At 40.7% G+C, this 23,985-nt stretch overlaps 1 protein-coding gene and 1 non-coding gene across 3 annotated transcripts in view; both read left to right on the top strand.

Annotated features, from left to right (window-relative positions):
- The window catches only part of LOC124802758 (testis-expressed protein 2), a 314,369-nt gene that overhangs the window by 260,199 nt on the left and 30,185 nt on the right, over positions 1–23,985 (top strand). For both annotated transcript variants that reach the window (XM_047263750.1, XM_047263749.1), the window contains exons 13-14: positions 9,387–9,520; positions 15,526–15,646. In XM_047263750.1, coding sequence (XP_047119706.1) covers positions 9,387–9,520; positions 15,526–15,646 — 255 coding nt within the window. The remainder of the gene's footprint in view (positions 1–9,386; positions 9,521–15,525; positions 15,647–23,985) is intronic.
- Positions 23,495–23,569, top strand: Trnas-cga. Its single transcript has one exon. It is a non-coding gene; the product is annotated as a tRNA-Ser (tRNA).

The following is a 23,985-nucleotide window of genomic DNA, read 5'->3' as shown; positions in this document are numbered from 1 at the left end:
TTTGCAAAAAATAATCCAGGAACGGAGAGAACGATTTGAGAAAGAAGGCACAATAGGTATAATAATGGATCACAAGGACAATCTGAACATAGAATGCTTAGCTTTCACCGATGAAGTGGTGATCCTAAGCAAAAGAGAAGGCCAGAATACTACATGTAGCATTCCAGAAAGTGGACCTGAAAATATTCCATAAAAGATACAATTTATGTATGAGATAAGGGACAGGTAATGAAGAAAGTTGACAAATGCTTATATGTACAGGAATGAATACAGCAAAATGGATGAGACAGAAGAGGCAGTAAAAATAGGATTAGCAAAAAGGAATTAGGTCACAAATACCTGTAACACATATACAACAGTAAATAAATATCCATCAAAAATAAACTGAGGCACTACAGAATGGTTATAAGGCCACAAGTGCTGCATGCATCTGAATGCCTAATGTGCAGCAAGAAAACAGAAACCAAGGAAAAGAGAAATACAGAGAATGAAATACTGAGGAAGACATTGTACCTAGAAAACAAGGGGACATTTGAAAGTAAAGGTGAAACCAGGAGCTGTGTGCACACAGACCAGTGGGTTGACTAATAAAATGAAGAACAGACTGGCTTGGCATGTCCATAAAATGAATTCCAGCAGATTGCCCAGAAGGATCTTAGAACACACTAAGAAATACGTGAACCTTACAACATGGATGAAAGAAAGAAGCTACAAAAGACTTAGAAGAATTGTGTCTATGCACAGAAGACATGAGGGACAGGGTCAGCTACAGAATAATAATAGACACACACAAAGAGTTCGGGAAACTTAGAAACAGCAAAAATACCTAACTAACTGACAAAGGAAGGCTAAAACTCAGATTATGAGGATGCTTGGGAAGTGGAAGAAGTGAGAAACTGAAAAGTGTCCACAGAAAGCCAAAAGAGAAATTAAAATAATTAAATAAATAGTCTTGGATCTCTGACAGATGGTGGTTTGCAGCAGAATGGTGACTGTCTGATGCTGAAAAAATTCACTGAGTTTATCAGCTGAAACCTGAAAAACAGTTCCTGATTTTTTTTCTTTCTAATGTCCATACTTCCACAGAATTGTGGAACTGATATATTTACACACAACAGGATGAGTGTGCCTCATGTACACACAGTGTAGAACTGCTTTATCCTGTTTTACAGCATTTTCTGCCATTCTTGATATTCAGGCATCAGATTTTAATGAATAATCTGATGGGCATCTCTGTTCCTCATAAATTGTGGCTTAGTTTTCGGCCACATGGTGATGGAGTGTGTTTTCAAGGAAAATCTTGAGCTTATCTTCAAATTCATTAATTTTCCCATCTTTTATGGGATACATAGTCATTTTCTGCCGTAGAGTTTCTAAGCTGTTCACTATCAATGTGTCGTGATCTTAATATTTAATTTTCGTGCTTCTCATTTGGTGTAGTATGTCACTTATGACTTTGATGAGTAGACTATAGATTTTATGTCGTACTGAGAGGCCAGAAGCTGATATCCGCACAATCTCTGTTTCTTCATTGCCCTTCACCATGTATGATGATATGGCTGTGTGTCACATAGTGTTTTGCATTATAGTGAAAAAAAAGCTCATATTGGAATGAGATAATCTTCTCAGTTCATTGTGGATGGTGCATTTCTCACCAAGTCTATGTACATTTTCCCATTACAGTGAAATTCCCATATAGAAACTGAAGAGAGTACACTGCTAAGTGGAAGGACACCAGAGTGCTTGGCAGTTCTTAGAATACACTAATTAAACACTTCTAGCACAGTAGACTTATTTTGGTGAATTTGAATTTATCTTTTTTTGTCTATAGGTTTCATCATACTTAACACTTTGTTTGATGTCAGATTGGATATACAAGCCACCACTGCCACCTCACTTCTCCGGCCTGTCAACCCCAAGCAACGTATACACAAATTTAGCGGAAATATGTGAATTCAGTGATGTTACTACAGGAGGATTGAATGAAACTTCAGTTATAGAAGAGATGGCTCACTTCTTTCATTTGCGCACAATAACTGGCATTAGAATATGTGACTAGTAGCTCCATCGCGTGCTTACGGGCAGGCTACTTCAGGCTGTTTAATCCATTCACTACTACCGAAGATGTCAGGAAGTAAAAAAGATTGATCTGCATTCCTGACTGTCATCACTGGAAGCATAGTTTAGGCATGTTCATAATTTTGTACACATGAGGTGATTCTTGTGCATATTCCTTTAACTTGTGGTTTTCCCTCTAAAATTAAAGAGGTGTGGTAATGAGGGAAACAGTATTTGAGATGAGGAAATGTGGTGTTTATAGTAATGAGCATGACCAAGCATTCATTGTGTCCTGAAACAGTGATAGCAGGGAGTGAAGTGGTTAGCAAGAATTACTGTTTCTTCATCGCCACTGTTGAAATAATAAACAATAATATGCCCATCCTATTATGAAAATTTCTCAGGTTCGTTATCAAACATATTAGTTATTGTTACTCAGAGACAAATGGCACATTGGCAAGTGAAGTATGACAGGAGTATTTAGGGGTGTCTTGTTGTTCTGGCCTAATACATGCTAGATTTGGCAGACATCGTGTTTGGTATGGCATGAGTGTGGCAGGCACTGCTCGTCTTTCAGCTTCAGTCAGATGTGGGTGTAAGAAGGTGTCTACTAACTGTGATCCACTAATGATCATTACACTCAAAACCAGAGTACTGTGTGACTTCTGAGGTGTGTGCAGTGTATGTCAAGAGTCTCTTGTCTGACATCTAAAAGTGAACTCCTACACTAGAACGATCTCACCCATAGTGCTCTGCCAATTTTTAGTGGGTGTGTCCAAACATCTAATTGGCTGGTTCAAGTTGTTCTTCTGATCAAAGTTGTTGAATAACACCCTCATTTTTTTTCTTGTGCTGAAAGACCCAGACATTTGCTGACAAAATTTTGGTTGAGAGAAACTTGCTTGTTAGGGCAGATTGTTTTTCCTATGATTCTAGCAAATATGAGGGTTGGAACTTAAATAGTGGCAACTATTTATTCACAACGATACAAAAGAGTTACATGTTCGTACCTGTTACTGTCCTTCAAAGTAGTCACCAGCGTTGTGTAGAACCTGTTGCCAGCGATGTGGAAGGTGTAGTATACTGTTAGCAGAGCCTGTTCTCTTGATGGTGCGAATGGAGCGGTCTACTGCCTGTTGAATCTCTGGAACAGTTCTGAAGCGTATGTGAAGCGTATGCCACAAAGTAGTTCCTTCATCTTTGGAATCAAATCAAAATTACAAGGACAAGTCTGAGGGTATGGTGGATGGTACAGTACTTCCCAGTCCCATTGTCCGAACAGAACAGCCACAGCTTGCGCTGTATGTGCCTGAGCATTGTCGTGCGAAATTATGGGTGGGTTGTACAGAAAGAGTCGCCGCTTCTTTCACAAAGCTGGTCGCAGGTGATGCTCCAAAAACAGACAGTAATACTGTGCATTGGCAGTCTGCCGTGCAGGAACGTAATGTATTAGGATAACACCATCATAGTAGTGCACAAGAATCACCATAACTTTAGACCGCTCCATTCGCACCATCAACACAACAGGCTCTGCTAACAGTATACTATGCATTCCACATTGCTGGCAATAGATTCTACACAATGCTGGTGACTACTTTGAAGGACAGTAACAGGTGCAAACATGTAACTCTTTTGTATCGGTTGTGGATGAATAGTTGCCGCTATTTAAGTTCCAACCCTTGTGTTATGCATCCCGTGGGTGTGTCCTTTATTCAGCTGTGTCCTTGAGTGTCTTTTGTTATTGTGAAAATTTCTGCATGCCAGTAGCTGACTAAAACAAAGGCTGGTACCTGACAATTTCATCTTGTCTCACAGTGATGGTTGGAGACCATCCTGTGGCCACTTTCACAGGTTGGCACCAGACACTCCAAGTAGCCACTGACTCCCTCACCTCCTGTGTCTTCAGTAGCAGATGTCTTGTACATTTCATTCTGTGGTTCTTGATGGCTTTACCTTGTTTCCTGTTTGTCTTATTCCTCTTTTAGGGGTTGGCTAGGCATCTCGTTTGGCCAACATAATACAATATAAATATTACAGATCATCAACAATTTGTGTTTTAATTGTTAAAACAGTAAAAATTTATAGGGCCAGAAAGGCCAGTGCAGCAACCAAAGAAAATAAATTTAAGGGGCTAGCTTCAAGCATACTAATTGTTACTTCAGTTATAGTAATTATTTTGATAACAATGGTCATTTCATGTATAATTTGTATTTAAAAAGAGGGTCACCCAAGGGAATGTGTAAGCATCACAATCAAGGAAAATAGCAATACTCACAGTAGTATAATAAAAATTGAAAGTTATGCAACAAAAAGTCAATGATGGTAGTGTTAGTCATAAAAAAGAAATTTTCTAGTAGATAACAGATTTAACGTCACTGGATAGCATCAACAACTAAGTAGTATTAAGTTTTTTTACGTTGCCAACTAAAGTTGTGGTGATTTATTTATTATCATGGCAGAAGTACAATGTATATAATCGACAAAAGGAAATCAATTGTTGATGTCAGTTTACACAATGGTTGACCAGAGACTGGCCACATCGAGTGCATTCGGTGTCGCTCTCATCAGCTCTCCCACAGCTCTTGTGGCTGTAGATGAAGAACACTGTAGGGCATGGTTGTTAGTCTGCACAGCATCACACTTGCAAAAACTTGACTTCACAATAAGGCCTCACTTCTGCAGGTTGGTCTTGCATCCCATGCTACTAGAATGTAGTCTGCTGACAGGCACAGATGGATATATTCATGGCACTGCGAGGATATGTGACTTGTTGTAGCAAAATAGTGCCCTGCCAACAGCACTCTCTGCTGCAACACACACACTGCCTGTTGGCAAGTTTCGCAACCCCAGACGCTGTGGAAACAATGTCCAGTTCCATGGTATACTGCCCAGGCCATACAAGGAAATATCTCAATGTTGATGAAAACCATTTACACACGTCCTCATAATGGCCTAACTGGTGTGCAGAGCATATGACTGTCAGACGGATGCAATAATTTTTATGGAGTGCAACTGAGCAAGGTGGTGCAGTGGTTAGCACACTGGACTTGCATTCGTGAGGACGGCGGCTTAAACCCGCATCTAGTCATCCTGATTTAGGTTTTCCGTGATTTGCCTAAATCGCTTCAGCAAATGCCAGGATGATTCCGTTACAACAGCACAGCTGACTGCCTTCCCCATCCTTTCCTAATCCCCTGGGATCGATGACCTCACTATTTGGTCCCCTCGCACAAATCAGACAACCTATCATGCAGTGCCACAATTTCTAGAAGGTAACCAACTCTGTTACACTTACAACTTACACATCACCTGCTGGATGTGCTGCTCTTAGCTTTTCACTTTACAATTTTTTTTTTAATCAGTCAACCTATGGTGGCTCACAGAAAGTGTAACATTATCATTGTTATATTGTCATGAAGAACATTTCTAATGACACAAGTTCCATTTGTATTAATCAGTGGCACTTGAGAAAGTTTCCAGAATGAGATTTTCACTCTGCAGCGGAGTGTGCGCTGATATGAAACTTCCTGGCAGATTAAAACTGTGAGTTCGAGTCTCGGCCCGGCACACAGTTTTAATCTGCCAGGAAGTTTCACTTGAGAAAGTGTCATTAATTTTGAGGAAGATTCAAGAACTCAAGTTAAACGTAGTACAGTATCCACCACCTCAACATAAATATGTGTATCTTCTTCCTTCCAATTTCAGTTTTTGCCTCAGCAAAATGTTGTTTTCTTTAGAGTTGATCCTAGAAGGATCAACAACATTTCACATTAAGATTAATTAACTGAGGATCTAGATTATGCACTGGAGATATTAAAAAGTGCTTTACATATGTTTTCTGGGGGCACAATCACTATGCTACTGGTATCAGATAAATTATGATAATAAAATACTTGGAATTTCCAAATAATAATTATAGAAGAAATACAGGCAGTAGCTTCAGTAAAAGCATTAAGCATGTTACTCAAGGAACACTTGAAAGTGAACTTAGTTTCTTGATTAATATCAAGTAATAGAAATACTTACTCTACACCACTCCTAGGCCTAATGTCTACAAGTATGTGGCGCAAAACACAACTCACCTGGCTTCGCAGTCTATTGATCACTTGCAGAAAAATACCTTAATTCAGTCTGAGGTCAAAAGGCTGCTGAAAGTGTATTCCACCCCTTAATATATAATACAGAAAAATTAATTGTGCGAGTATGGCGCTGGTGAGGGGTTATATCCAAAAGTTCCTGAAATTTGAAAGCTTTTAGTTACAAGTACATTGAAGTATTGCTAAATGTCTTCCCATAAATCCCTCTTTAATCAGTGTGGCAGATGGATATGGGCAGATTAGTTTGGTTCGTTGTTATGAGCATATTCCCATTGTTGTGGTTTTGTCGGTTCGCAGTTTTGTGATGGCTGATCTGAAAGAGCTGCAAATCTGTGTAAAGTCCTATTTTAAAGTTGCTGTTGAAGCGAGTCTTTGGGTCAGATACAGATTTTTTACCATCATAAGCCAGTCAAAAACTGACTAACATCGACACCTGAGGAAAACCTTTCTGGTTGACCATTAGCTGGTGTCACAACCTTACAGTGTGTAGTGGTAGGTGCTTCATTTACCACTGTCACTCCCCTCCCACCCCCCACCCCCACCCCCTTTCCCTTAAGTCTCTATAAGAACTTGAATCTATTTAGAGGAGGCACCAAATTGCTGGTTGACTATTCTTCAAAATGTACATTCTCTGAATTTTACAGTAAACCGTACCATGATACACAATCCTCTCTTGCAGCATTTTTCAGTGGAGCTTGATGGGCAACTCCATGATCATTTCACACATTCTGAATGAACCTGTAGTAAAACATGCAGCTTATCTTTGTATCTTCTCTATTTCCTTTGTCAGTCCTATTTTGTAAGTGTCCTAGACTGAGAAGCAACAGAGGTTTTCTAACCTGTCTCATTCATGCATTGTCTACATCCTGAGGATTCTCCCAGTGAATCTCTGTCTAGGTCTGCCTTTCTTACATTTTTGTTTGATCTCATCATTCCATTTTAAATTGTTATGTACACTTCCTCCCAAAATTGATTGAATTTGATTATTTACAGTGACTGCTTGGCAATCATGCACTCAGTGATATATCTCTCCAACTATTAATGCACAATGTGCTACACTCATTTATGTTGAGAGTCAAACCCCAGTCTCAGTGCCACATGTCAATCCTTTGCCAATCTTCCTTCATTTTACTCCATTTTTTTTTTAATGTTGCAAATTTGCTACAAAGGTTATAATACATAAGATTTGTTCTCATATTCTACAACAAGTTGACATCGTTGGTATAGGTATGTAGTTGTTCATCTGTTTGATGACCCTTCTTGAAAGCAGGACTAACTATCTCATTTTCCCAGTCACCTGGAAAACTTTGTTTCTACAGTGACTCATGATAGACTATTCCTAGAAGAGGTGCAAGTGCTTTCACTTGCATTACATGTAGAATTGTTTAGGTATCCCATCAGATCTAGTTGTGATCCCTCTGTTCAATGATTGTAATTGATCTGTATCCCACAGTCACAAATCTCAATAGTCATTTTTGTATTTGTGGGAAATTTGAGAAGGGGTTATCACACTATAATCTTCTTCAGAGAAGCGATTCAGAAAACAGAATCAAATATTTTGGTCTTATCTCTGTTGTCCTCTGTTTTGGTGCAGAACTGGATAGATGGCCTCAATCTATTTTGAATAGTGGTGGAGGGACTTGGAATTAGATATATATATTGGAAATCTTAATAAAAATTTGCTGTTTAAATAATTAAAAGGGAAATTTTTAAAGAATTATTAAAAAAGGATTGGAAAGTACTCAAATTCTGGGAGAACTTTAACTGGCACTAATATAAACAGACCTTCAGTGTTACATATATATATATTCAACATCTAACATTCGTAAATTTGAGTACATCCGTTTTGTTACCGCTATTATGCTTGGAGACTGGTACGACGATACTGGCTCCTGATCGCCCCTCCTCTGCTCGCCTGAATTCTTCTTGTTAGCTTCGACCCTTTTGATGTAGGATTCTTGACGCGTCGCGGAGATATAAACAGACTGGTATCGTCAGCATGATTGAATGAATAAGCTTCTCAATCTTGATAAGTGTTTTTAATATTTTCTGATGCACAGTTAGAATAAACACTTCTGAACAATACCAATGCAGCAGAACTCGTCACGTGTCCACCCGCTACCACTTACAGAAACACACAGATGAAAAGATGATAATAATAATAATAATAATAATAATAATAATAATAATATGTTCCATTATAATTTACTAATTTAACCCAACACGTAAATTGGAGAATTTTCTGTCAGATGAGCAAATGTAATTTTACTTTTGAATTAATTGATAATTCTATGCATAACTCTCCTTACATTCATTTTGGTTTCATTTAGTTATTGTTTCTCAATAAGGATTGGCTATGTCTGAATCTACCCTGAAGTTCTCTTTGCCTGTAGACAATTTCTGATGTAACTGTTCAACCACAGCATGACTTTGATATTGCAGGTAGGTTCATTTGGCACACACCTCTCTAAGGAGTATCAAATTTTGTCCATTTATACCCAACATTTTCAGCCTTAGAGATGAATGTTCGATGTAGATTACTCAGGTAATTTGAAACCTGTTTTTTGTCACACTTATTAAACAGAACTCTCCTCCTACCTTTTTAACATTCATGCTAACATTAGTAGTCAATGTCTATAGTACTGTACAATCGCTGATTCACTGCTGTACATTAAAAGTTTGGGTAAGTTTCTAATTTTCAGATAAGGAATTTTGAGCACTGCCACACAGATCCATTTGCCTACCATCCACATTAATTACTTGAGTCTCTCAGCCAATAACTGTTAAGTTGAAATCTAATAATGTAATATAATCAAGAAAGCGATGCAAAACTTTCTCAGAGTTTTTCCCGGAATGTTCTGCCACAAATTTTTCAAGGTAGCTAATCTATCTGATTATCATGTTTGAGCCACTTTTAACATTTATCTTGAAATTTAGTATGTCGTAATTATATAATAATTGTTGTAAGGTGACCAAAATAAAACTTGCACAATAAGTATTTTCGACATTTCATAAAATGTAATCCAAGCAGCAACAGCACCAGTAGAAATTGGGGCAGACACAATTGGGTGCACATTTCTACTGTTAATGGATTAGATTAGCTTTTTTAATTTAGAATTAATAATATTTTTTGGGCCAGTTTTATAGTGGCAACACTATATTATTATTATTATTTTATTACTGTTATTATTATTATTATTACATATAATAAAAATAATGTTAAATTTTTAGGCTACAGAGTACAAATATATTAAGAAAGCCATGGAAGAGGTCTCCAATACAAGATTGCTTCTTTCTGTGGAACTTAGAGGCTTGGTTGGTACTTTGACGCTGAATATTCCGCCTCCACCTTCTGATCGGCTCTGGTAAGTGTGACCACGTGAAACACCACAGTATTCCGAGTTCCTTTTATTAAAATAGCTGAAAATTTTATTTACCTACATTCAGAGAAATTTTCACCACAAACCAAAACTGTTAGGTAGTGATGCTTCTGCTGTTTATGCAACATAGCGAGGAAAAAACAGAATCCATCATGTGGGTGTATTGTCATAATATAATGCAGTGTCCTTGTCAAAAAATTAAAGAAGACTTCTGTGTAGCACAGAGGATGAGTGTCCAAATAATGTCAGTTTTTGTTATATTTATGGTGTGAAATTAAAGTACTGTGTAGGGTTTCATTGTCTTTGAATTGTATCCATGGTCTCTGAGATTATCCATGAAAACTGAATTTTATGGAAAGGCATTTTGAGATTTACCAGTCTTGGATGATTGGCCACTTTTGGCCTTACAGACCATTTTCAAGCACAGTATGTATTGTATAATTATCCAATTATAAAATGGCAGATATAGCCGATCAGAAAGTGAGCACATAACTTACAGATAACATATTTTGATGGATAGTTTCCAAATGACCAGTTATGTAATGCAGCCTAAAATAATCTGTTGCTCATTTTACTTTCATTGCTTATCACTTTCCACCATTCCTTACAACTTTTGCATTTTGTACTTGCCACCTTTGAAACATTTTTATGCTTTAGACCATATGCAGTATTTCCCTTCGGTAATGTGTCACATAGAGACCATATTTTAATATACCTATATTTTGTTACAAGTTTTAATTTGGCTGACGGTGCTACAAATTTTATCACTGACATAAAAAATTTTTTTTGAATAGAGATGTCTTAGTTACTCATCCAAATAAATTCTGTGGATGAACCTGAGCCTATGATGGCTTCCATTGCCAGTGTCATTAGCAGTATGTAGATTGGCTGCCTGGATATGTCAAAATTGCCCTCATATAAGCATCTACACTGAAGAGCTAAAGAAACTGATACGCCTACCTGATATTGTGTAGGCCTCCCACAAGCATGCAGAAGTCTCGCAACATGACGTGGCATGGATTCGACTAATGTTTGAAGTAGTGCTGGAAGGAATTGACAACTGACACCTTGAATGCTGCTGGGCTGTCCGTAAGTCCATGAGTACAGGGTGCGGAGGGTGGGGGGGTGGGGGTGGGGGTGGGGGGGACATCTCTTCTGAACAGCATGTTGCAAGGCATCCCGGATATGCTCAATAATATTCGTGTCTGGGCAGTTTGGTTGACAGTGGAAGTGTTTCAATTCAGAATAGTGTTCCTAGAGCCATTCTGTAGCAATTCTGGATGTGTTGGATTTTGCATTGTCCTTCTGGAATTACCCAAGTCCGTTGGGATGCACAAAGGATGTGAATGGATGCAGGTGATCAGGCAAGATGGCTTATGTATGTGTCACCTGTCAGAGTCTTATCTAGACATGTCAGGGGTCCCATATCACTCCAACTGCACACACGCCACGCCATTACAGTGTCTCCACCAGCTTGAACAGTCCCCTGCTGACAAGCAGGGTCCATGGATTCATGAGGTTGTCTCCGTACCCATACATGTCCATTCGCTCGATACAATTTGAAACGAGGCTTGTCCGACCAGGCAACATGTTTCCTGTCATCAACAGTCCCATGTTGGTGTTGATGGGTCCAGGTGAGGTGTAAAGCTTTGTGTCATGCAGTCATCAAGGGTAAATGAGTGGTAATTTGGCTCCGAAAGCTGATATTGATGATGTTTTGTTGAATGGTTCCCACGCTAACATTTGTTGATGGCCCAGCATTGAAATCTGTAGCAATTTGCAGAAGGGTTGTACTTCTGTCACACTGAACGATTCTCTTCAGTCATCATTGGTCCCGCTCTTGCAGGATATTTTTCCAGTCACAGTGATGTTGGAGATTGGATGTTTTACCAGATTCCTGATATTCACGGTACACTCGGGAAATGGTCATATGGGAAAATTTCCACTTCATCGCTGCCTGAGAGATGCTGTGTCCCATCACTTGTGTGCTAACTACAACACCACATTCAAACTCACTTAAATCTTGATAACCTGCCATTGTAGGAGCAGTAACTGATCTAACAACATTGCTAGACACTTGTTGTCTTATATAAGTGTTGCTGACCGCGGTGCTGTATTTTGCCTGATTATATAGTTCCGTGTTTGAATATGCATACTTGTACCAGTTTCTTTGGTGCCTCAATGTATATATACCACATTTTTGGTTTGGAATTAAGTGCTGCTCCCCCTACTGGAGCAGTCAAACAGGATTTAATTTCCCTAGTGAATTGTACAAAATCAGTGGAATGGTACAGGAGATGCTAGATGCTGCAGGTCTGATAGTTTCAATCTAGGCATCTCTCCAATAGTTTCAGAGCCTTACAGGCTGTGGAGAAAAGCATATCAGTTCAGAAGCAATCTGATAGTAAGAGCATAAGGTGCAAGCTAAGACTAGAAATGAAAGTGTTACGAAAGCAGAGAAGGTTTTATTGTTAGATGGTAGTTATGGCAGGGAAATTTATGATCTGGTACAGAAGTCTCTGGCATATGATTATCAGGTAACTAGCATTTTTAATCAAAGTCCATGGATCTGCAATGTCTCCTGCGATTTAGGCTCTTTGAGGAAAGATTCTGTAAAAGAGGATTTAATAATAGTAGGGTTTCAGTTATACTATTGAGAATGATATTGGGTACATGTTGAATATTGTGAACAGACAGTAACCCAAGAAAATAAAAACAATGTTAAGGTAGTATTAGGAGACTACAACATCCTACTAAGGAGTGTGTGTGTGTGTGTGTGTGTGTGTGTGTGTGTGTGTGTGTGTGTGTGAGAGAGAGAGAGAGAGAGAGAGAGAGAGAGAGAGAGAGAGAGGAAAAGAAGGAAACTACTAAGATATAATTAAAAAATGGGCTCCAAGAAGAAAAGAAATTACCAAGATATAATTGACTAATGGGCTCCATAGAAACATACCAACCAGAATGACCAAAGAATTTTCGAACTCGGTGGACAGCACACCATCATCTCCAAATTTAAAGGAGACTGAACAAACTTGGAAACTTTGTGACTTTTGAACAGAGGAGTGGCAGCTGGATCATGCCTGCACAGCCAAATCCTTTCGTAGAGAAATCTACAATATTAAATCACTAAGAGAAGTCGATACAGGTTCAGAACCCTATATAGTCATTATTAAAACTAAATTTGCACCTCTAAACAAGAAATAAACAAAGACCAACAAAGAAAAGTGGAATCACCACCCACACCAAGAATCAGAAAAGACAGTTATGGGGAAATCATGAAAACCACAAAATTAATAGATAGTTTATAAGAACCACTACAAGTCCCCAAACAAGGAGCTGAAAGTTTAGCATCCTTACACCCATGTAAGATACGTACCTGGCGGACTACAGAATGTGATACAATTTGTTAAGAAGGACATAGACATGGTTAAAATTTCAATCCCATGAAACAATCAAAAACACCATCACCCTCAAAATGTCAGAGAATATATCACCCCAATTGTCAGGAAAATGAAGAAACAATATCAGAAAGATGGGATTAACTCACTAGAAGAAGGCTACCACAAATACAATGCCAGAGACTATGACAAAACCTTTGGAAGACAATTATAGAAGTAATGCTCTCCTTGACACCCCAATCCCAAGCTACTGCTAAAAAGTGAGGGCAGAAGAATGACACATACACTCCTGGAAATGGAAAAAAGAACACATTGACACCGGTGTGTCAGACCCACCATTCTTGCTCTGGACACTGCGAGAGGGCTGTACAAGCAATGATCACACGCACGGCACAGCGGACACACCAGGAACCGCGGTGTTGGCCGTCGAATGGCGCTAGCTGCGCAGCATTTGTGCACCACCGCCGTCAGTGTCAGCCAGTTTGCCGTGGCATACGGAGCTCCATAGCAGTCTTTAACACTGGTAGCATGCCGCGACAGCGTGGACGTGAACCGTATGTGCAGTTGACGGACTTTGAGCGAGGGCGTATAGTGGGCATGCGGGAGGCCGGATGGACGTACCGCCGAATTGCTCAACACGTGGGGCGTGAGGTCTCCACAGTACATCGATGTTGTCGCCAGTGGTCGGCGGAAGGTGCACGTGCCCGTCGACCTGGGACCGGACCGCAGCGACGCACCGATGCACGCCAAGACCGTAGGATCCTACGCAGTGCCGTAGGGGACCGCACCGCCACTTCCCAGCAAATTAGGGACACTGTTGCTCCTGGGGTATCGGCGAGGACCATTCGCAACCGTCTCCATGAAGCTGGGCTACGGTCCCGCACACCGTTAGGCCGTCTTCCGCTCACGCCCCAACATCGTGCAGCCCGCCTCCAGTGGTGTCGCGACAGGCGTGAATAGAGGGACGAATGGAGACGTGTCGTCTTCAGCGATGAGAGTCGCTTCTGCCTTGGTGCCAATGATGGTCGTATGCGTGTTTGGCGCCGTGCAGGTGAGCGCCACAATCAGGACTGCATACGACCGAGGCACACAGGGCCAACACCCGGCATCATGGTGTGGGGAGCGATCTCCTACACTGGCCGTACACCACTGGTGATCGTCGAGGGGACACTGAATAGTGCACGGTACATCCAAACCGTCATCGAACCCATCGTTCTACCATTCCTAGACCGGCAAGGGAACTTGCTGTTCCAACAGGACAATGCACGTCCGCATGTATCCCGTGCCACCCAACGTGCTCTAGAAGGTGTAAGTCAACTACCCTGGCCAGCAAGATCTCCGGATCTGTCCCCCATTGAGCATGTTTGGGACTGGATGAAGCGTCGTCTCACGCGGTTTGCACGTCCAGCACGAACGCTGGTCCAACTGAGGCGCCAGGTGGAAATGGCATGGCAAGCCGTTCCACAGGACTACATCCAGCATCTCTACGATCGTCTCCATGGGAGAATAGCAGCCTGCATTGCTGCGAAAGGTGGATATACACTGTACTAGTGCCGACATTGTGCATGCTCTGTTGCCTGTGTCTATGTGCCTGTGGTTCTGTCAGTGTGATCATGTGATGTATCTGACCCCAGGAATGTGTCAATAAAGTTTCCCCTTCCTGGGACAATGAATTCACGGTGTTCTTATTTCAATTTCCAGGAGTGTATTAACAGGGAAAATGCTGAAATTATGGCAAAAGCTTTCAATAAACTTTTGAATTATAGATCAACTCTGAACGCACAAAGTCGCCCACAGCCCAAGAGATGGAAGCTGCACTGAAGGGGCAGAAAAATTAAAAGTCAAATTTTCACAGAAATGTGTAAATATGATTGTGATGTGATTTTGACACTGGTACACGATGCTCTACCAAAAATTTGGGTGAAATTTCCCTGAACATTAGAGCACAGCAATAATCCATCTGCACCACACAAACAAAGATAAGGGCAATCCAGATAATTGCAGATGTATTTCTCTCTTGGACTACATGTACAAGATTTTCTCCATTTTGTATAGAAGAATTAAACAACAACTAGAGCAAGAAGTACGTTAATACCATAGTGCTATCCACTTGTACAGCCAGATGTGTTTCTGACTCTGTTGTTTAGCTACACGTAAATGTAAATACATTTACATATATCTTGACAGATTGGGAGCTACATGTAGTTGGTACTGTTATGCATAAAAAATAGAAAGCAATGGAGTACATGATCAGAATGAACTTGTTTCCCTTCAGAGTAAAGAATGTGTGATAAGGGAAAATGAGACACAGTGGTTGGAATGAAAGGTAAATAATGGAACATCACGTTCATAACTGAAATGAACGGGTGGGATAAATCAAAGTGAGGATATTTAGAAAACCAAGCATCACTATCACATCCAATAATTTAATGAGAAAAGGCATTCCGAGCAGTCACACTGGTCACAGTACTTTAGGTTTCAGTGTTCAATTTCTTCCTTGTAAATCCACATGAGCGCAATTGTCCATTATTTCTTAAGATAATGTAGATGTAGAAATATATATCTTATTGCTTTTGACTGACAAACTGTTAACAGGTATGGATTTAGAGAAAACCCAAAAATTTGGCTATCCGCTCGGCCAAAGTTTGGAGAAAGAAGAGTAAATATTTCACATGTAATTGCATGGATTGAGAAGAAGCTGCTTGAAGAATTTCAGGTAAGTAAATTAAGCTGTGAAGTTAGAACACATACGGAAAACAATGAACTAATGTTAGGAAAGTAGTATGAATAAAAATGTCCTCAGTCGCAATTTTTTCGTGTTTTATTAAATTGTACCTTACTCTCAAGAACAGAAGTCAATTATGTATTAAGATGTGTAAGATGTTTTTCTAGTGATGATGGACCCATAGGGTCCAAAATGCATTGTGTAATTTAATAAAACACCAAAAAATTGAGACTGACGCTGTTTCTATTCATACTAATTGTGTACTGAATACAGTCTCTTTCACAGCTGCAAAATATGGATAGAATTAAGTAGTGGGAAGGAAATAGAAAATAAGCTGTGTAACAAATAACATGGCTTCTTCTTGCAACAGTTCTGAATGTATTTCTCAGTGAAAATAATCCAATACAAACTTTTGTCATCAGGCTATGTGGATGAGTTCCATAGCTTTCACCAAGTGAGGTGGTGCAGTGGTTAGCACACTGGACTCACATACAGGAGGATAATGGTTCAATCCCATGTCCAAGCATCCTGATTTCCCTAAACCACTCCAGGCAAATGCCGGGATAGTTCCTTTTGGAAGAGCATGGCTGACTTCCTTCCCTGACCTTCCCTAATCTGATGAGACCGATGACCGCACTGTTTGGTCTCCTCCCCTAAACAACCCAACCCCTATACCTTTCAGGGTGATTGACATGTTGCTAGCAGTGATGCATTTGAACCAGTCCTGATCCCAAAATACCTGTCAGTTTTGAAGTTTTGAGACGCAAATACTAAATACTTAAACAACAACGTTGTATTACGATTTGTCCAGAACACTTATGGTACAGATTCTGTAATTAAAAGTATAGAAAACAAATTATTTGCCTAATTTTTAATAAATCAGTACAACTGGTTTATGGAACAGCACAAAAAATTTACTAGGCATAACTCAATTTTTTCTAGTTTGTGAATAAATATTGAGCAGTGTTTGTGAACTTGGTTTCTTAATGGGATTAATTGTATTTGACACTTTTCAATGTACCTTGATGGGTTGAAACATTATGATCTTATAGTTTCTTGCATCTGAGCCCATATTTGGAATGCAAGCAGATAGCTGAAACTGGTCCCTAGGATTATTTCAAGACACACATTATTTATAATTTGAACTGAAAATGTTACAGTATTAATACAGTTTCCTGCTGCTTATTGAATGGATACCATTTCTCAGGTTTTGATTAACAAAGATGTTAATAGCTGAAACAAAAAAATCAGTATTGTAGTTTTCCTAATAATTCTACAAAATCAATTATCCTTAATTCTAGGATATTTTATATATGTTTGTAATCTTTTAATGCTATTCGTTGAGCTCATCTTTAAAGTGAGATAAATTTTCAACTAACAGAGACATTATCTGGATGTCATTTGCAGTTTGCATCCGAAAACATCTGTTTTAACCGGCTCTATATTACTGTGTCTTGTGTCCAAATATTTATTTTTATTTGTGTTTATCAAAAACTTAAGATTTCCTATAGCAGTGTTTCTGGAGGAATTTCTTTATTTATTGTAACTTTGGAATTCATCTTAATTAAAATGAGACCAATTGAAAATTCCATTACCAGTCTTTTAGTGAGATGGCTGAAATTCACATACAGTTAAAAGCTATCTTGATTATATTCAAACAACTGGAGGGCCTTGCAAGTTGTTGTGTTGGGTGGATTATCCCAAAAAAGGTACCTGAGGTACCCAATATACTGAGTATGTTCTGTTCGCACAGATTCTCTTTCCTCCTTTAATAGACTAGTCTGCAACATGCCCATCCATTTGACTGCTTGAAATGCCAGTAGCAGAACTATGTACTTTGCATGGGAAGCAGTCTAAATTGTGTGTTGGGTACAGCACCCTTCCTCCTTAGCAACATGCATGCAGTGCTGTCAGAAACTTGGCAGTAAATATGAGCCAGTGTAATACACGTGTCCGGGTAGAAGGTAATTTATATTCCTTGTCAGGTCACGGCAGTTGTGAAAAGCGAGTGGTGTATTAATTAATGGCAGGTCAGTCCTTTTCAGTAATGTTATTGTGCATTGATCAGTGTGTCACAGATGCTGGTTTATGACAGTGTGTATTGTCACACTTCTTTAGTTTTAATCTACAGTTCATAACCAATAGATTGTGTTCAGAGTCCACATCTGCCCCTGAAGATGCTGTACAGTTTAAAACCTGGTTCCTAAATCTCTGTCTGACCATTATATAATTATCTGAAACCTTCCAGTGTCTCGAGGCCTCTTCCATGTATACCACATTCTGTCATGATTCGTAAGCCAAGTGTTTGTTATGATTAAGTTATGCTCTGTGCAGAATTCTACCAGGCGGCTTCCTCTTTCATTCCTTATGCCCATTCCACATTCTCCTACTACTTTTCCTTCTCTTCCTTTCCTACGATCAAATTCCAGTTCCCCATGACTATTAAGTTTTCGCCTCACTTCACTATCTGAATAATTTCTTTTACCTTACTATATATTTCTTCAATCTCTTCATCATCCGTGGAGCTAGTTGCTTTATAAACTTTTACTGCTGTGTTAGACATGGGCTTCGTGCCTATCTTGGCTACAATAATGCATTCACTATGCTGTTCTTAGTAGCTTACCCACACTCCTATTTTTTTATTCATAATTAAACCTACTCCTGCAGTACCCCTATTTAATTTTGTATTTATAACCCTGTATTCACCTGACCAGAGGTTGTGTTCCTCCTGCCACTGAACTTCACTAATTCCTACTATATCTAACTGTAACCTATCCATTTCCCTTTTTAAATTTTCTAACCTGCCTGCCCCTTTAAGGGATCTGACAATCCATGCTCCGATACGTAGAACCCCAGATTTGTTTCTCCTGACACCAATGTCCTCCTGAGAAGTCCGCGCCTGGAGATCCGAATGGGGGACTATTTTACCTCCGGAACATTTTACCCAAGAGGACACCATCATCATTTAACCATACAGTAAAGCTGCATACCCTCAGGAAAAATTATGGCTGTAGTTTTCCCTTGCTTTCAGCCATTTGCTGTACCAGCACAGCAAGGCCGTTTTGGTTAATGTTACAAGGCCAGATCAGTCAATCATACAGACTGTGCCCCTGCAACTACTGGAAAGGCTGCTGCCCCTCTTCGGGAACCACACGTTTGTGTGGCCTCTCAACAGATAACCCTCCATTGTGGTTGCACCTACGGTACGGCTATCTGTGTAGCTGAGGCACACAAGCCTCCCTACCAACTTCAAGGTCTATGGTGCATACTATATGGTGTACTTTGCTTTGAGACATGTCATGCATGTGACAGGTTCTTTACTACCAGCAGGAGACAAACTCCTTCTTTGGTATGATCTGGTAATCTATTTATGTCATTAAAATTCAAATGCTCCATGTGTCGATGCTACAGGATAACAGAATTTAAATTGAGAGGACACATTAAATTAGCATTCACTTCTCTGTGTGTGTTCAGTAAATACAAATTATTTATCATTGTTGCTGAACATACAAATGTTTCCTCCTATATCACAACCATCATGCCTGAAATTTGTTAGTTATCTGGTTCTGACCACAGCACTAATTGACAAAAGGTTAGCAGCAAGTTTTGGTACACAAAATACATCTGTTACCTGAGTTCTTATGTTTTTATCACCACTCAGTATCAAATTGACATTGACTGATTCTCTGATTATTTGTACTGAGAGTCAAAACAACAGAGAGTCTTAGCCCCCTATTGCCAGGTCCAAAATTGAGTTTATTGTGTGGTTTCACTCCCTGATTTGTGTAAAGCCCATCAGTACCCGTAAAGAATGGTGGGTGACCCTTTACTAATTCATTATTAGGTGCAGTTTCTTCAGGCATTAATAACACGAATATTCTGTCTCTTTTCACCTCTAATGCTTTACATTAGAAGATTAAATGTGGTGGATTTTCATCCTCCCCACCACATAGTCTACACTTACGGGCTTCCACCTTAGTGATGGTAAGGGCAGGTTCTGGTCCAACAAATTGAGTCGTAATACGTACCAGGTGATCAAAAAGTCAGTATAAATTTGAAAACTTAATAAACCACGGAATAATGTAGATAGAGAGGTAAAAATTGACAAACATGCTTGGAATGACATGGGGTTTTATTAATTGGGGGGGGGGGGAAGTTCACATGTCCGACAGACGGCACTGGGCAGCAAAACGTGATTTCGAAGTTTGAAGCCATGGGTTGTTTAGACGATAGACCCCGTAGTGGCCGACCAAGCACAAGGCATAATGCTGCTGAGACAGTTCAGGAAGAAATGGAGACCATAGCGGGTTCGTCTATGCACAGGGAAGTCAGCACTCGTGCAGTCGCACGTTGCATCGGCATTCCATACACTACTGTTTGGTTGGCACTGAAGCGTACCCTCTGATGCTATCCGTCCAAAATCCACCGACATCATGAACTGTTACCTGGCAATTTAGTGAAGTGGAGGGCATTTGCGGTGTGGGCATTTCAAAAGATGGCGGAAGATGACGATTAGTTGAGTAACGTGTTGTGGACCGACAAAGCTCATTTCATGCTCCAAGGGTCTGTCAACGCCCACAACTGCAGAATTTGGGCTACCAAAAATCCTAGGGTTGGATTTACCACATCTACCGTTATCGGACCTTTTTTCTTCGATGAAATGATTCTGGTTTTGTAACTGCTACCGTGATGGGTGAGAGGTACGCCGATATTTTAGCAGACTCACATCATCCCCAGCCTGGCTGATAAACACCTGCTGGAACGTACGATGTTTATGCAGGATGGCGCTCCACACCATATCGTTAGATGCATGAAAGATCTCTTCCGCGCTTCATTTGGTGATGATCGTGTGCTCAGCCGCCACTTTCATCAGGCTTGGCCTCCCACGTCCCCAGAACTTAGTCCGTGCGATTATTGGCTTTGGGTTTACCTGAAGTCGTAAGTGTATTGTGATCGACCGTCCTCTATAGGGATGCTGAAAGACAACATCCGACAACAATGCCTCACCATAACTCCGGATATGCTTTACAGTGCTGTTCACAACATTGTGCCTCAACTACAGCTATTGTTGAGGAATGATGGTGGACATATTGAGCATTTCCTGTAGAGAACATCATCTTTGCTTTGTCTTACTTTGTTATACTAATTATTGTTATTCTGATCAGATGAGGCACCATCTGTCGGACTTTTTTTAACTTTTGTATTTTTTTGGTTCTAATGAACCCCATATTATTCCAAGCATGTGTGTCAATTTGTACCTCTCTATCTACATTATTCCGTGATTTATTCTGACTTTTTGATCACCCGGTATTTTGGCCAGCCTAGCAGCTTGTTCATTGCCACTAATTTCTGAGTGACTAGGGGACCCACAGCAAGTTTTCCCTGTTGCTGTCCTCTAGTCTCACAAGGGCTTTATGATGTTCTCCAGTGTTCTTTGACCTCATAGCAGTGGCTGACACAGATTTCAGGGCTGCTTGGCTATCTGAGTGAATGTAGAGACCATGATCCTTGTAGCAACAATGTTGATTGTCCTCCACGCACACACTGATAGTAGATATTTGTGCCTGAAATATAGGGCCAGCTTCCCTAGAGAGACTGCTCTCTCTATTGTAGGATGTTCCCCATTCTCGTATACCCTAGCCCCAGCACCTTCATCTGTTTTCAGCACATCAGTAAACCACACTGTGACTCCAGAATGGTGTCGTGGTTTGTTCTTTCACTGCTTCCTACTACAGTTGTTACCTTGAATGTTTTATTGAAGCAGCTGGAAGTTATTGAAAAGTCAGCTGGAATTTCCTGACCATTCCTGTATTTACCACAATCACTATGTTGGTGTGGGTTTCTGGATGTCCGTAAAGTTTCCAGTTATTTGCAGTTTTCAACCTGTATGCCTCTACTGGTGACTCCATTGTAATCCAGAGATGTAATGGGGGCACTTCCAGCATGGTCTCCATCCCAGCAGTGGGAGTGCTGCTAATTCCACCTGTTGTGCCAAGTTCTGTAGCAGCCACCTTCTGTTCTGGTTGGTTGGTTTGTGGGGGGTTGAAGGGACCAGACAACAAAGGCCATCAATCCCCTTCTGTTCTGCTTTATTCCACCGTACTGCAGCCACATAAATTATCAGAGGTCTTATTGCAGTGGTGTACTCTTGTAGACCTCAGTTTTTACCCCATCCCCTTCTAGTGCACATTAGAGCACCTTTCACATTGGAATATATATTCTTTATGTGAGGTGTCCATGATAGTGTTACATACTTCCTGGGTTGCCCCTAGATACTTCACTTACCCCTATACTGGAAGAGTTTTGTTGAAAATCTTGAGATTCCAGTATGTGTCCTGCACATGCTTCCTCGTGTACAGTACTACAGCAGTTTCCTTCACCAGTTTTGCAGAACGTTCAGTGCTCATTCTGCCATTGTTCTAATAGTACTAGCAAATTTGCCAAGTATTACTTTTTCTTAGGAAAAGCAACCTCTAATATTTAACTCTTCAATCAATTATTTACCACTAGGTTCCACAGGAGTGGACAAAAAACCCTTCCTTGTGGACACTCTTTGGTGGTGTTGATCACAATACATTCATCATGGTGGTTTCCACCTTTTGTCTACTCAGCATGGTCTTGATTTACCTGCATATGGTGATCTCAGTTCCATGCTTTCTGCAGCTCTAACCATGGGTTCAAAGGGTATTGCTAAAAGCCAGGTCGATATCCAGGAAGATGCAGAGGACAGTTTTCTGAAAGTATAGAGGGTTTCCCGCCTTCCCAAGTCCCTGTAACAAAAGTCTATCACCTGCATGAAACTCTGCTCATGACGTAAATGTATGTTCTGGAGTTTTTAGATTTCTAGTATAAATCAACTTACCTCTCATTCCTCCAAGGCCTTATGCGGCCCCTTTGTATCCCGGATCAGTGCTACATCCAACTCCTGTCTTCCCAGAATATGACACAGGAGAGGAGTTGCCCCCTTACGGTGTTGCAGGTTTATCTGCAACACTTGCAGCCACCAACTTGGGCCATGGTCGCTTCTGATGCCTGTAATTATTCTGACATGACTGTAACCTGCAAGAATTCTGAATACAGTTTAAGACCCTGTTCTTGCTTTGCCCTCTTGGATTCTTCATCAACTTCCACCATGAGGTTTTGACCATCAGATAGAACATAGAATGAGATTTTCACTCTGCAGCGGAGTGTGCGCTGATATCAAACTTACTAGCAGATTAAAACTGTGTGCCAGACCGAGACTCGAACTCAGGACCTTTGCCTTTCGCGGGCAAGTGCTCTACCAACTGAGCTACCCAAGTACGACTCACGCCCATCCTCACAGCTTTACTTCTGCCAGTACCTCGTCTTCTACCTTCCAAACTTTGCAGAAGCTCTCCTGCGAACCTTGCAGAGCTAGCACTCCTGAAAGAAAGGATACTGCGGAGACATGGCTGAGCCACAGCCTGGGGGATGTTTCCAGAATGCTTCTGCAAAGTTTGGAAGGTAGGAGACGAGGTACTGGCAGAAGTAAAGCTGTGAGTACCGGGCATGAGTCGTGCTTCGGTAGCTCAATTGGTAGAGCACTTGCCCGCGAAAGGCAAAGGTCCCGAGTTCGAGTCTCGGTCCGGCACACAGTTTTAATCTGCCAGGAAGTTTCATATCGGCACACACTCCGCTGCAGAGTGAAAGTCTCATTCTGGAAATATCCCCCAGGCTGTAACTAAGCCATGTCTCTGCAGTATCCTTTCTTTCAGGAGTGCTAGTTCTGCAAGGCTCGCAGGAGAGCTTCTGAAAAGTTTGGAAGGTAGGAGACGAGGTACTGACAGAAGTAAAGCTGTGAGGACGGGGCGTGAGTCGTGCTTGGGTAGCTCAGTTGGTAGAGCGCTTGCCCGCGAAAGGCAAAGGTCCCGAGTTCGAGTCTCGGTCCGGCACACATTTTTAACCTGCCAGTTTCATTTTACAACATTCTCGTTTATTAACCTTCAGGCCTCTGCCAAGACATGTACTATCTGGAACTGAAGAAGTATTTGTACCCAGTTTCATATCTTTGTGGTACTGACGAGTTCTGCTGCTGTCTTGACCAGCAGCTTTGACTCCTCCCATGGAGATATCTTGGGCATCATCTCCCTAAGCCAATACACACACACACACACACACACACACACACACAGATGAAAGATCAGAGCACCTTTGTCCACATAGACCCTCCTTCACATCTAGCTCCTTCCGTTGTGGGTAATGTTGACCAGTGGATATCTCTGTTGGATAACTGTTATCTTAAAAACCAAGACTGAGGCGCTATAGGTCTGTTTCACTATTTCTTGCCTCAGCCTTTTCTAGATCTGAGT

This window comes from Schistocerca piceifrons, chromosome 6, assembly GCF_021461385.2.
Source record: "Schistocerca piceifrons isolate TAMUIC-IGC-003096 chromosome 6, iqSchPice1.1, whole genome shotgun sequence".
Taxonomy (NCBI): domain Eukaryota; kingdom Metazoa; phylum Arthropoda; class Insecta; order Orthoptera; family Acrididae; genus Schistocerca; species Schistocerca piceifrons.
Note: the sequence above shows the minus strand (reverse complement) of the source record. Positions and strands in the feature narration are given on the sequence as shown.